Genomic DNA, 13,743 nt, shown 5'->3' with positions numbered 1-13,743 from the left:
ATGTATCGAAAACATGCACTGATATAGACTCATTCCTATTGGCTGTATTCATGAAAGTCAACATTTCACAACCATAGATGCAGAAGAACGGCTTTCTTAGGCTGTAGAGTGGAAACAAAATAAAGAATCAACACTTCATGTGAAGCCGGTTTCACTGTTGGGGTTCAAATTTTAAAGATAACAATTTTGAATGTTCATAAACTGGTCTGTTAGCATTAAACAATGTGATGATGTTTTGTTTGTTATAATGTTAATAATGAAAGTTATCACACGGTCTTATCTAAGCTTGAATTTATCTTCTTCATTGACCTTGTTACATGTTTTTATTGAGCTCACAATTTAGTTCATATTTCACATTTGTTGTTTTGGCAGGAGGGGTTCCAAATGGGACTGACTTTAGAGGGGACGGTGTTTTCCCAGGATCAGGTGGACAGCCGATGCTGATTTTGGAAATACGTTTTTATACGCGCTGTGATTCTTGACCACAAAACCCCCCAAAAAATCACATATTTAATATTTGTATTTTGAATTGAGTTCGAGAGTAATGTAGAAGGAGCCTCAAAAAGGTCCGTAGAGGTCATTTCTATTTTTATATAATAAAATCAACATTTAAGATTGATGATTTGTGTATTTTAACTTCTTAATCTTGAAACAGGAATTGTTAAAAGAGAGATGGACACCAAATGTGCTATAGCTCTTTCTTGAATTTTTCTAGAGTTTGGACCAAATTTAGATGGCGTTTTGAAATACAAAGATTCATTAATTATAATATATTTGTGGTTGCAGTTGTTGCTGAGGAGGTTGCTCATGTTGTAATGGTGCAAGGTTATATTATAATATCTAAACTATTAAACTAAACATCATCAGGGTTATAGATTTATCAAAAACTGGTGGGTCTCTCATATGTTCAATCATTGTTAAGGTTCTCCATTTATATTTCCAGATGTTCCAATCCGGTTCTCTTTCATTGATGGCTGTTTTAATATTTGATTGCATATCACTTGCTCTTTAATGGTGAATAAATGAAAACTGATAGCACACCATATTAGCTTTGTGCTCTTTTTTTTCAACAGCAGCTAACAATTTCTCTACGAACGTTTATTCATGATAAAACTTGAAAAGGGTTTCAAATATTTAATCTGAAATTCATTACAAACAATTGCTGCCCCATCTCCCCTCTTAAGAGTACAAAAAGATGGATAAAGAGTTTCTTTGTGTCGTGTATCGTAGACTAATGAGTCTTTTAATGAGACCAACATTGGCTTCTGTGAGAGTTTTCATTAATAATTAAGGATATCATCCGTCCAACAGTTTCTCTCTCGTATGGTCAACTGGGATTGGGAAGAGAACTGTCGGGGAATTGAATGACCCTGAATAAAAGTAGGTTTAATACTACACAAACAAACCTTCAAAATCCCATAGAAATGACTGCAATTTAAGGGTGAACAACATCAACATAACATCAAACATGTTAGACACTCAAGGCCGTCAAATTTGTAAAACGTGACTTTTTGAATTCATTTCAAATCAATGTTTTCACATACTTTAATAACACATGGCGTATAAAGTATAAATTAAAATGTCCATTTAGTCTCTCATGCACTCATACACCACAGGCTAGTGGAAATCATCATGAATAATCATGAAATAAAGGTCAGAAATCCCTCAAGGCCCTTACAGACGGCATTTGACAATAAATACTGTATTGGCTGAGAACTCCAGTCCAAATGATGATGCTTTTATCCTTGACTTCATGAGAAGCACACATGGCCGATATCAATGCCAAACTCCTGATCTTGGCCACCTACATCCACCGGAGCCAAGTCCACAATCGGGAGCCGTGAAAGAGTTTGTGTGCGGTACTCAAAGACAGTCCTGCCCCATTCACCGTTGGGTTTCTGGAGAGAGGAACAAAGAGGGAGAATTGTGAGGTTTTCCATTGGTAGCATTTTTGCATAAACACCGACTGAATGCTAATCTTGACATTGTCATCAGCATTGGGGACTAACTAACTTAAGGACCATTCACACTGATTTGCAGCAATTTGCAGCAGCGAAATGACCGCAAGTCATTCAGTGAGATGATTTCCAGAAACAGCGATGCAACAAAGTTTAACAAAGTGATGATTGTATGCAAAACAGAATAATATGTGATGTGGAAACTACCAATGAGAATGTATACTGATCCACTGTGTGATACATTTGGATACTCAAGTCATCCCATGAGACTTAGACCTGAGTGCAAAAATGGAGGCTCTAGCCCCTTCCAGAGCTGAGATATCGAAACTCAAAAATTCGGCCCAAAAAAAAAAACGACAGTGGTACCCCTTACGTTTTGTTTTTTTTTTTGGGCGAAAAATTAAGTTTCTCCAATCTTCCCAAAACTCTGGATTCTGATAGAGGGCCATGAAACTTAGACCTGAGTGCAAAAATGGAGGCTCTAGCCCCTTCCAGGGCTGAGATATCGAAACTCAAAAATTCGGCCCGAAAAAAAAACGACAGTGGTACCCCTTACGGGTTTTTTTTTTTTGGCGAAAAATTAAGTTTCTCCAATTTTCCCAAAACTCTGGATTCTGATAGAGGGCCATGAGACTTAGACCTGAGTGCAAAAATGGAGGCTCTAGCCCCTTCCAGGGCTGAGATATCGAAACTCAAAAATTCGGCCCGAAAAAAAAAAACGACAGTGGTACCCCTTACGTTTTTTTTGGGGGGCGAAAAATTAAGTTTCTCCAATCTTCCCAAAACTCTGGATTCTGATAGAGGGCCATGAGACTTAGACCTGAGTGCAAAAATGGAGGCTCTAGCCCCTTCCAGAGCTGAGATATCGAAACTCAAAAATTCGGCCCGAAAAAAAAACGACAGTGGTACCCCTTACGTTTTTTTTGGGGGGCGAAAAATTACGTTTCTCCAATCTTCCCAAAACTCTGGATTCTGATAGAGGGCCATGAGATTTAGACCTGAGTGCAAAAATGGAGGCTCTAGCCCCTTCCAGAGATGAGATATCGAAACTCAAAAATTCGGCCCGAAAAAAAAAACGACAGTGGTACCCCTTACGTTTTTTTTTTTTGGGCGAAAAATTAAGTTTCTCCAATCTTCCCAAAACTCTGGATTCTGATAGAGGGCCATGAGACTTAGACCTGAGTGCGAAAATGGAGGCTCTAGCCCCTTCCAGAGCTGAGATATCGAAACTCAAAAATTCGGCCCGAAAAAAAAAAGGACAGTGGTACCCCTTATGTTTTTTTTTTTGGGCGAAAAATTAAGTTTCTCCAATCTTCCCAAAACTCTGGATTCTGATAGAGGGCCATGAGACTTAGACCTGAGTGCAAAAATGGAGGCTCTAGCCCCTTCCAGAGCTGAGATATCGAAACTCAAAAATTCGGCCCGAAAAAAAAACGACAGTGGTACCCCTTACGTTTTTTTTTTTTTTTGGCGAAAAATTAAGTTTCTCCAATTTTCCCAAAAACTCTGGATTCTGATAGAGGGCCATGAGACTTAGACCTGAGTGCAAAAATGGAGGCTCTAGCCCCTTCCAGAGCTGAGATATCGAAACTCAAAAATTCGGCCCGAAAAAAAAACGACAGTGGTACCCCTTACGTTTTTTTTTTTTGGGGCGAAAAATTAAGTTTCTCCAATCTTCCCAAAAATCTGGATTCTGATAGAGGGCCATGAGACTTAGACCTGAGTGCAAAATGGAGGCTCTAGCCCCTTCCAGAGCTGAGATATCGAAACTCAAAAATTCGGCCTGAAAAAAAAAACGACAGTGGTACCCCTTACGTTTTGTTTTTTTTTGGCGAAAAATTAAGTTTCTCCAATTTTCCCAAAACTCTGGATTCTGATAGAGGACCATGAGACTTAGACCTGAGTGCAAAAATGGAGGCTCTAGCCCCTTCCAGGGCTGAGATATCGAAACTAAAAAATTCGGTCCGAAAAAAAAAACGACAGTGGTACCCCTTACGTTTTTTTTGGGGGGCGAAAAATTAAGTTTCTCCAATCTTCCCAAAACTCTGGATTCTGATAGAGGGCCATGAGACTTAGACCTGAGTGCAAAAATGGAGGCTCTAGCCCCTTCCAGAGCTGAGATATCGAAACTCAAAAATTCGGCCCGAAAAAAAAACGACAGTGGTAGCCCTTACGTTTTTTTGGGGGGGCGAAAAATTAAGTTTCTCCAATCTTCCCAAAACTCTGGATTCTGATAGAGGGCCATGAGACTTAGACCTGAGTGCAAAAATGGAGGCTCTAGCCCCTTCCAGAGCTGAGACATCGAAACTCAAAAATTCGGCCCGAAAAAAAAAATGACAGTGGTACCCCTTACGTTTTTGTTTTTTTTTGGCGAAAAATTAAGTTTCTCCAATTTTCCCAAAACTCTGGATTCTGATAGAGGGCCATGAGACTTAGACCTGAGTGCAAAAATGAAGGCTCTAGCCCCTTCCAGAGCTGAGATATCGAAACTCAAAAATTCGGCCCGAAAAAAAAACGACAGTGGTACCCCTTACGTTTTTTTTTGGGGGGGCGAAAAATTAAGTTTCTCCAATCTTCCCAAAACTCTGGATTCTGATAGAGGGCCATGAGACTTAGACCTGAGTGCAAAAATGGAGGCTCTAGCCCCTTCCAGAGCTGAGATATCGAAACTCAAAAATTCGGCCCGAAAAAAAAAACGACAGTGGTAGCCCTTACGTTTTTTTTGGGGGGCGAAAAATTAAGTTTCTCCAATCTTCCCAAAACTCTGGATTCTGATAGAGGGCCATGAGACTTAGACCTGAGTGCAAAAATGGAGGCTCTAGCCCCTTCCAGAGATGAGATATCGAAACTCAAAAATTCGGCCCGAAAAAAAAAAACGACAGTGGTACCCCTTATGTTTTTTTTTTGGGCGAAAAATTAAGTTTCTCCAATCTTCCCAAAACTCTGGATTCTGATAGAGGGCCATGAGACTTAGGCCTGAGTGCAAAAATGGAGGCTCTAGCCCCTTCCAGAGCTGAGATATCGAAACTCAAAAATTCGGCCCGAAAAAAAAAACGACAGTGGTACCCCTTACATTTTTTTTTTGGGGCGAAAAATTAAGTTTCTCCAATCTTCCCAAAAATCTGGATTCTGATAGAGGGCCATGAGACTTAGACCTGAGTGTAAAATGGAGGCTCTAGCCCCTTCCAGAGCTGAGATATCGAAACTCAAAAATTCGGCCTGAAAAAAAAAACGACAGTGGTACCCCTTACGTTTTTTTTTGTTGGGCGAAAAATTAAGTTTCTCCAATCTTCCCAAAACTCTGGATTCTGATAGAGGGCCATGAGACTTAGACCTGAGTGCAAAAATGGAGGCTCTAGCCCCTTCCAGAGCTGAGATATCGAAACTCAAAAATTCGGCCCGAAAAAAAAAAACGACAGTGGTACCCCTTACGTTTTTTGTTTTTTTTGACGAAAAATTAAGTTTCTCCAATTTTCCCAAAACTCTGGATTCTGATAGAGGGCCATGAGACTTAGACCTGAGTGCAAAAATGGAGGCTCTAGCCCCTTCCAGAGCTGAGATATCGAAACTCAAAAATTCGGCCCGAAAAAAAAACGACAGTGGTACCCCTTACGTTTTTTTTTTGGGGCGAAAAATTAAGTTTCTCCAATCTTCCCAAAACTCTGGATTCTGATAGAGGGCCATGAGACTTAGACCTGAGTGCAAAAATGGAGGCTCTAGCCCCTTCCAGAGATGAGATATCGAAACTCAAAAATTCGGCCCGAAAAAAAAAACGACAGTGGTACCCCTTACGTTTTTTTTTTTTGGCGAAAAATTAAGTTTCTCCAATTTTCCCAAAACTCTGGATTCTGATAGAGGGCCATGAGACTTAGACCTGAGTGCAAAAATGGAGGCTCTAGCCCCTTCCAGAGATGAGATATCGAAACTCAAAAATTCGGCCCGAAAAAAAAAAACGACAGTGGTACCCCTTACGTTTTTTTTTTGGGGCGAAAAATTAAGTTTCTCCAAAATTCCCAAAAATCTGGATTCTGATAGAGGGCCATGAGACTTAGACCTGAGTGTAAAATGGAGGCTCTAGCCCCTTCCAGAGCTGAGATATCGAAACTCAAAAATTCGGCCTGAAAAAAAAAACGACAGTGGTACCCCTTACGTTTTTTTTTGTTGGGCGAAAAATTAAGTTTCTCCAATCTTCCCAAAACTCTGGATTCTGATAGAGGGCCATGAGACTTAGACCTGAGTGCAAAAATGGAGGCTCTAGCCCCTTCCAGAGCTGAGATATCGAAACTCAAAAATTCGGCCCGAAAAAAAAAAACGACAGTGGTACCCCTTACGTTTTTTTTTTTTTGACGAAAAATTAAGTTTCTCCAATTTTCCCAAAACTCTGGATTCTGATAGAGGGCCATGAGACTTAGACCTGAGTGCAAAAATGGAGGCTCTAGCCCCTTCCAGAGCTGAGATATCGAAACTCAAAAATTCGGCCCGAAAAAAAAACGACAGTGGTACCCCTTACGTTTTTTTTTTTGGGGCGAAAAATTAAGTTTCTCCAATCTTCCCAAAACTCTGGATTCTGATAGAGGGCCATGAGACTTAGACCTGAGTGCAAAAATGGAGGCTCTAGCCCCTTCCAGAGCTGAGATATCGAAACTCAAAAATTCGGCCCGAAAAAAAAAACGACAGTGGTACCCCTTATGTTTTTTTTTTTGGGCGAAAAATTAAGTTTCTCCAATCTTCCCAAAACTCTGGATTCTGATAGAGGGCCATGAGACTTAGACCTGAGTGCAAAAATGGAGGCTCTAGCCCCTTCCAGAGCTGAGATATCGAAACTCAAAAATTCGGCCCGAAAAAAAAACGACAGTGGTACCCCTTACGTTTTTTTTTTGGGGCGAAAAATTAAGTTTCTCCAATCTTCCCAAAACTCTGGATTCTGATAGAGGGCCATGAGACTTAGACCTGAGTGCAAAAATGGAGGCTCTAGCCCCTTCCAGAGCTGAGATATCGAAACTCAAAAATTCGGCCCGAAAAAAAAAACGACAGTGGTACCCCTTACGTTTTTTTTTTTTTGGCGAAAAATTAAGTTTCTCCAATTTTCCCAAAACTCTGGATTCTGATAGAGGGCCATGAGACTTAGACCTGAGTGCAAAAATGGAGGCTCTAGCCCCTTCCAGAGCTGAGATATCGAAACTCAAAAATTCGGCCCGAAAAAAAAAACGACAGTGGTACCCCTTAAGTTTTTGTTTTTTTGGCGAAAAATTAAGTTTCTCCAATTTTCCCAAAACTCTGGATTCTGATAGAGGGCCATGAGACTTAGACCTGAGTGCAAAAATGGAGGCTCTAGCCCCTTCCAGAGCTGAGATATCGAAACTCAAAAATTCGGCCCGAAAAAAAAACGACAGTGGTACCCCTTACGTTTTTTTTTGGGGCGAAAAATTAAGTTTCTCCAATCTTCCCAAAACTCTGGATTTTGATAGAGGGCCATGAGACTTAGACCTGAGTGCAAAAATGGAGGCTCTAGCCCCTTCCAGAGATGAGATATCGAAACTCAAAAATTCGGCCCGAAAAAAAAAACGACAGTGGTACCCCTTATGTTTTTTTTTTTTGGGCGAAAAATTAAGTTTCTCCAATCTTCCCAAAACTCTGGATTCTGATAGAGGGCCATGAGACTTAGACCTGAGTGCAAAAATGGAGGCTCTAGCCCCTTCCAGAGCTGAGATATCGAAACTCAAAAATTCGGCCCGAAAAAAAAAAAACGACAGTGGTACCCCTTACGTTTTTTTTTTTTGGCGAAAAATTAAGTTCCTCCAATTTTCCCAAAACTCTGGATTCTGATAGAGGGCCATGAGACTTAGACCTGAGTGCAAAAATGGAGGCTCTAGCCCCTTCCAGAGATGAGATATCGAAACTCAAAAATTCGGCCCGAAAAAAAAAACGACAGTGGTACCCCTTATGTTTTTTTTTTTTGGGCGAAAAATTAAGTTTCTCCAATCTTCCCAAAACTCTGGATTCTGATAGAGGGCCATGAGACTTAGACCTGAGTGCAAAAATGGAGGCTCTAGCCCCTTCCAGAGCTGAGATATCAAAACTCAAAAATTCGGCCCGAAAAAAAAAAACGACAGTGGTACCCCTTACGTTTTTTTTTTTTTTGGCGAAAAATTAAGTTTCTCCAATTTTCCCAAAACTCTGGATTCTGATAGAGGGCCATGAGACTTAGACCTGAGTGCAAAAATGGAGGCTCTAGCCCCTTCCAGAGCTGAGATATCGAAACTCAAAAATTCGGCCCGAAAAAAAAAACGACAGTGGTACCCCTTACGGTTTTTTTTTTGGGGGCGAAAAATTAAGTTTCTCCAATCTTCCCAAAACTCTGGATTCTGATAGAGGGCCATGAGACTTAGACCTGAGTGCAAAATGGAGGCTCTAGCCCCTTCCAGAGCTGAGATATCGAAACTCAAAAATTCGGCCTGAAAAAAAAAACGACAGTGGTACCCCTTACGTTTTTTTTTTTTTGGGCAAAAAATTAAGTTTCTCCAATCTTCCCAAAACTCTGGATTCTGATAGAGGGCCATGAGACTTAGACCTGAGTGCAAAAATGGAGGCTCTAGCCCCTTCCAGAGCTGAGATATCGAAACTCAAAAATTCGGCCCGAAAAAAAAACGACAGTGGTACCCCTTACGTTTTTTTTTTTGGGTGAAAAATTAAGTTTCTCCAATCTACCCAAAACTCTGGATTCTGATAGAGGGCCATGAGACTTAGACCTGAGTGCAAAAATGGAGGCTCTACTCTAGCCCCTTCCAGAGCTGAGATATCGAAACTCAAAAATTCGGCCCGAAAAAAAAAACGACAGTGGTACCCCTTACGTTTTTTGTTTTTTTTTGGCGAAAAATTAAGTTTCTCCAATTTTCCCAAAACTCTGGATTCTGATAGAGGGCCATGAGACTTAGACCTGAGTGCAAAAATGGAGGCTCTAGCCCCTTCCAGAGCTGAGATATCGAAACTCAAAAATTCGGCCCGAAAAAAAAACGACAGTGGTACCCCTTACGTTTTTTTTTTGGGGGGCGAAAAATTAAGTTTCTCCAATCTTCCCAAAACTCTGGATTCTGATAGAGGGCCATGAGACTTAGACCTGAGTGCAAAAATGGAGGCTCTAGCCCCTTCCAGAGCTGAGATATCGAAACTCAAAAATTCGGCCCAAAAAAAAAAACGACAGTGGTACCCCTTACGTTTTTTTTTTTGGGGCGAAAAATTAAGTTTCTCCAATCTTCCCAAAAATCTGGATTCTGATAGAGGGCCATGAGACTTAGACCTGAGTGCAAAAATGGAGGCTCTAGCCCCTTCCAGAGCTGAGATATCGAAACTCAAAAATTCGGCCCGAAAAAAAAACGACAGTGGTACCCCTTACGTTTTTTTTTTTTGGGCGAAAAATTAAGTTTCTCCAATCTTCCCAAAAATCTGGATTCTGATAGAGGGCCATGAGACTTAGACCTGAGTGCAAAAATGGAGGCTCTAGCCCCTTCCAGAGCTGAGATATCGAAACTCAAAAATTCGGCCCGAAAAAAAAACGACAGTGGTACCCCTTACGTTTTTTTTTTTTGGGCGAAAAATTAAGTTTCTCCAATCTTCCCAAAACTCTGGATTCTGATAGAGGGCCATGAGACTTACACCTGAGTGCAAAAATGGAGGCTCTAGCCCCTTCCAGAGCTGAGATATCGAAACTCAAAAATTCGGCCCGAAAAAAAAAACGACAGTGGTACCCCTTACGTTTTTTTTTTTTGGGTGAAAAATTAATTTTCTCCAATCTTCCCAAAACTCTGGATTCTGATAGAGGGCCATGTAAGAACACCTACTTCCACCAAACAACACAAGTACAATCATCAGAGTGAACTTATATAGCAAATATACATTTTTTAGCATCACTGTCTCAGTATTGAAGGTATTTATTAGTCTAAATGTACACTACCAGTCAAAAATTTAGAAGAATATTTTTTTATGCTTTTAAAAGAAGTCTTAAAAGAATCGAAACATACGGAGCATCCGTCGGAGATGACGGTGTACTTCAGACGGTTGCTGCTATATGCCTTGATGTCCTGTCCATCAGAAGCTTTTAGGACTAAAGCCTTCTTCAGATTGCTGTTCTTCTCATCTTTATAGGCCACACTGTTTTTGCAGTGGTAGGTGAAGTTCTGTGCTGCTTCTTTTGACAGAAGCCGGAGAAACCTTAACTGGACTGATACCATGTTAGCGGATGCCTCTTTGTTTCCATAGGTGAACTGAAGAGGAGTAGGACATATACAGTTAAGTGACATGTACAGGGCAAATATTTTTGATGGTCACCATTGTAATCACATTAACCTTAGTTCCCCGGTTTATGGTTGCTCCAAACCAGACTGGTTTTGGTAAGCTGGAGCGTGATGTCCACCAGTTCTTGCGTGGGATACTGGCAGGGTTGGCAGGTATACAGGTCTCCCCCATTTCCATGTTACAGTGCACTTGGATGGCGTCTCTAGGGTTGCCCTCATTCGGGTCTATCCAATACTCACCTGGGATACATTGAGAAAGAGAGATGTACTTTTAAAACAGTGAGATCCTCACATATATCATTGATTATTGGATATACAGTATATCACTGGATTATAATGACTCTTGTGTGGCCTATGTCACGTGACCATCCCATCATGTATGCACTCACCTAAAGGATTATTAGGAACACCATACTAATACTGTGTTTGACCCCCTTTCGCCTTCAGAACTGCCTTAAATCTACGTGGCATTGATTCAACAAGGTGCTGAAAGCATTCTTTAGAAATGTTGGCCCATATTTATAGGATAGCATCTTGCAGTTGATGGAGATTTGTGGGATGCACATCCAAGCTTCCGTTCCACCACATCCCAAAGATGCTCTATTGGGTTGAGATCTGTTGATTTGCAGGCCATTTTAGTACAGTGAACTCATCGTCATGTTCAAGAAACCAATTTGAAAAGATTTAAGCTTTGTGACATGGTGCATTATCCTGCTGGAAGTAGCCATCAGAGGATGGAAATGGGATAAAGGGGATGGATATGGTCAGAAACAATGCTCAGGTAGGCCGTGGCATTCAAACGATGCCCAATTGGCACTAAGGGGCCTAAAGTGTGCCAAGACAACATCCCTTACACCATTACACCACCACCAGCAGCCTGCACAGTGGAAACAAGGCATGATGGATCATTGTTCTCATTCTGTTTACGCCAAATTCTGACTCTACCATCGTCTCAACAGAAATCGAGACTCATTTTTTCAGTCTTCAACTGTCCAATTTTGGAGAGCTCTTGCAAATTGTAGCCTCTTTTTCCTATTTGTAGTGGAGATGAGTGGTGCCCAGTGAGGTCTTCTGCTGTAGTAGCTCATCCACCTCAAGGTTGTCCATGTTGTGGCTTCACAAATGCTTTGCTGCATACCTCGGTTGTAATGAGTGGTCCCACAGGACTGCCACATACTGGATATTTTTCCCTTTTCACACCATTCTTTGTAAACCCTAGAAATGGTTGTGCGAGAAAATCCCAGTAACTGAGCAGATTGTGAAATACTCAGACCGGCCCCATGCCACGCTCAAAATTCCCATTCTGACATTCAGTTTGGAGTTCAGAAGATTGTCTTGACCAGGACCACACCCCTAAATGCATTGAAGCAACTGCCATGTGATTGGTTGATTAGATAATGAGAAATTGAACAGGTGTTCCTAATAATCCTTTAGGTGAGTGTACGTCACGCAAGAGGTCGTGAACTCAACTGTAATGTGAATGAGCTTTGCAGAGGTGGACCAAGGCAAGCATTTGTAGCTGAAAAGCATTTCTTTTATCTTTTTCTGAAAATGACTGATTCACTAGATTCATCAGCTGGGGTTGTGTGGACCCATTTGAACCTGATATGAATTTCGAACCATCAAAAATAGTCTACGTTGGGCACCCCTCACTTGCATTAGATGGAGAAAAATCCTGGAATGTTTTCCTCCAAAACCTTAATTTCTCTTTGTCTGAGGAAAGAAAGTCATATACATCTTGGATGGCCTTGGGGTGAGTAAATCATCGTGAAATTTTCATTTTTTATTTTCAATTGTGTTGGTAGGAAATTGTAAAAAAATCCGTAAGTAGGTTTTTATTCTTCGATCAAACTACTTGCACATAGCATTTATGTGGTTTGAGGTCTGGGCTAATCCAAGCCATCTGGATCACGATTCAGCTCTTTGAGAGATGACTGCACATCTGTTTTCTGATATGGTACAACCATTCTTACTGTGGGCAGCTGTGTTTGTTTTATTCCTGACATAATTGAATCTTGCTTTGACTTGTCTGTATGAATTCTCCTGAAAGGTCGGGAATACTGTATATATATCCTGTTAAATATTACATAACCCTTATATATTGGTTAGTGGCTGTGGTTTCCTAATTCTTTCACTTCATTTAAGGCAATTCCTGTAGATTTCTGATAAAGAACGCTGTGTTTAATTCAATGAATCAAATTATTCATTCACTGAATAGGCAGAAGATTATTTTCTCACTCAATGCCTGCTGGTGTTGCGTACTTTAGTCAATTATATAAAAGATGTTATAACCCATAATCCTTTTCCCCAGACTATCTGTGGTTGAAGGCCTGAAGCATGTATGTTTTTTCCATGATATTGTAAAAAAAATATGAAAAGCCATAAAGGTTTAAACAGGTTTTTTTTTTGGATCCTCAGAACAGTTGCAGAATATGTAAAAAAGACTGTACAAAATGAATTTTGTAGGAAAGTCACAACTAAAATGTTAATTTAAGATATTAATTAAATATGGTTTATACAACTGAACAACTCATTTAACACTGAAATGTTCATATTATTATAAATAATGAGAGTAATCATAATTCTTTTATTCTATTGTCAACCCTAGTTTTAAACAGCACGAAATAATAACTAAATCAGTTTTTTTGTGTGATTCTAAACCCATTTGGTCTACTTTTCTTCTGTGTAACACGAAAATGAATTATTTTGAATTTATTTTTGTCCAGGTAGCTCTTTTTCTTAAAATGCAAATGAATGGGGAGAGGGACTCCCCAGGGGAGAGGGATTTTGGATGTTTGAATAATATTACTGCCAAATGAGACAAAGAAAAAAAACACACACACACACACACACACACATGTAATTTGGATTTGGAACAGCATGAGTAAATACTTAATTTTTGGTGACTGTAGATGTATCATAAATTGCAAACCAGGACTGTTTCATACTGTAGCTGATCAGGGTCAGTACAACGAAAGCATTCTGAACTGTAATTGTAAAATGTGTGTATTCATCACACTCACCGCTCTTCTTCAGAGGATAGCACTGTTTCAGGTCCTGGCACGTGCGGGCAGGATATTGGCGAGTGCCATCAGGACTGCGCATGCTGTCCAACTGACTTCCCAGACTCTTAAGAGACAAGTGAACCTCACTGTTGCCCCGAACTGCATCAGATCCGTTATTGGGTCTTGCTTCGTCCTCATTGAACTCTGGCAGTGAAGGTGGGGGTTCCTCCTGCTCAGCTTCGACATCAATGTCAAAGTTTGTACCAAAAAGGTCATCTACGGCAGCTGTCGGAGGGCCAGGAGAACCTGGGGGTCCAGGTGGGCCGGGTTCTCCGGGGGGTCCCTACAGACAGATGGGTGAATGCTGTTTATGCTGAACATTAGTGTTTAAACATCTAACCACATCTGATCATGATTATGAATCACAAAGTACAATGTATCTGATTATGAGTCATTAAAGATGGAACATTTGCCAAAAGAGACAAGAAA

General features: G+C 40.5%; 2 protein-coding genes across 4 annotated transcripts in view; one reads left to right on the top strand and one right to left on the bottom strand.

Moving 5' to 3' along the window:
* Positions 1-1,043, top strand: part of gulp1b (GULP PTB domain containing engulfment adaptor 1b) — a 58,547-nt gene extending 57,504 nt beyond the window's left edge. For all 3 annotated transcript variants that reach the window (XM_039689439.2, XM_039689436.2, XM_039689437.2), the window contains one exon: positions 373-1,043. In XM_039689439.2, coding sequence (XP_039545373.2) covers positions 373-444 — 72 coding nt within the window. In that variant the 3' untranslated portion in view covers positions 445-1,043. The remainder of the gene's footprint in view (positions 1-372) is intronic.
* A 76-nt stretch (positions 1,044-1,119) lies between these two features.
* col5a2b (collagen, type V, alpha 2b) overlaps positions 1,120-13,743 on the bottom strand; it is a 36,532-nt gene continuing 23,908 nt past the window's right edge. Inside the window, exons 51-54 of the mRNA XM_039689441.2 lie at positions 13,273-13,597; positions 10,302-10,489; positions 9,977-10,219; positions 1,120-1,898 (exon numbers count right to left, since the gene is read on the bottom strand). Of these exons, the coding sequence (XP_039545375.2) occupies positions 1,752-1,898; positions 9,977-10,219; positions 10,302-10,489; positions 13,273-13,597 (903 nt within the window). The 3' untranslated portion in view covers positions 1,120-1,751. The remainder of the gene's footprint in view (positions 1,899-9,976; positions 10,220-10,301; positions 10,490-13,272; positions 13,598-13,743) is intronic.

Source organism: Pimephales promelas, chromosome 8 (assembly GCF_988280905.1).
Source record: "Pimephales promelas chromosome 8, fPimPro1.hap1.1, whole genome shotgun sequence".
Lineage (NCBI taxonomy): Eukaryota > Metazoa > Chordata > Actinopteri > Cypriniformes > Leuciscidae > Pimephales > Pimephales promelas.
This window is presented reverse-complemented; position numbering and strand designations above follow the sequence as displayed.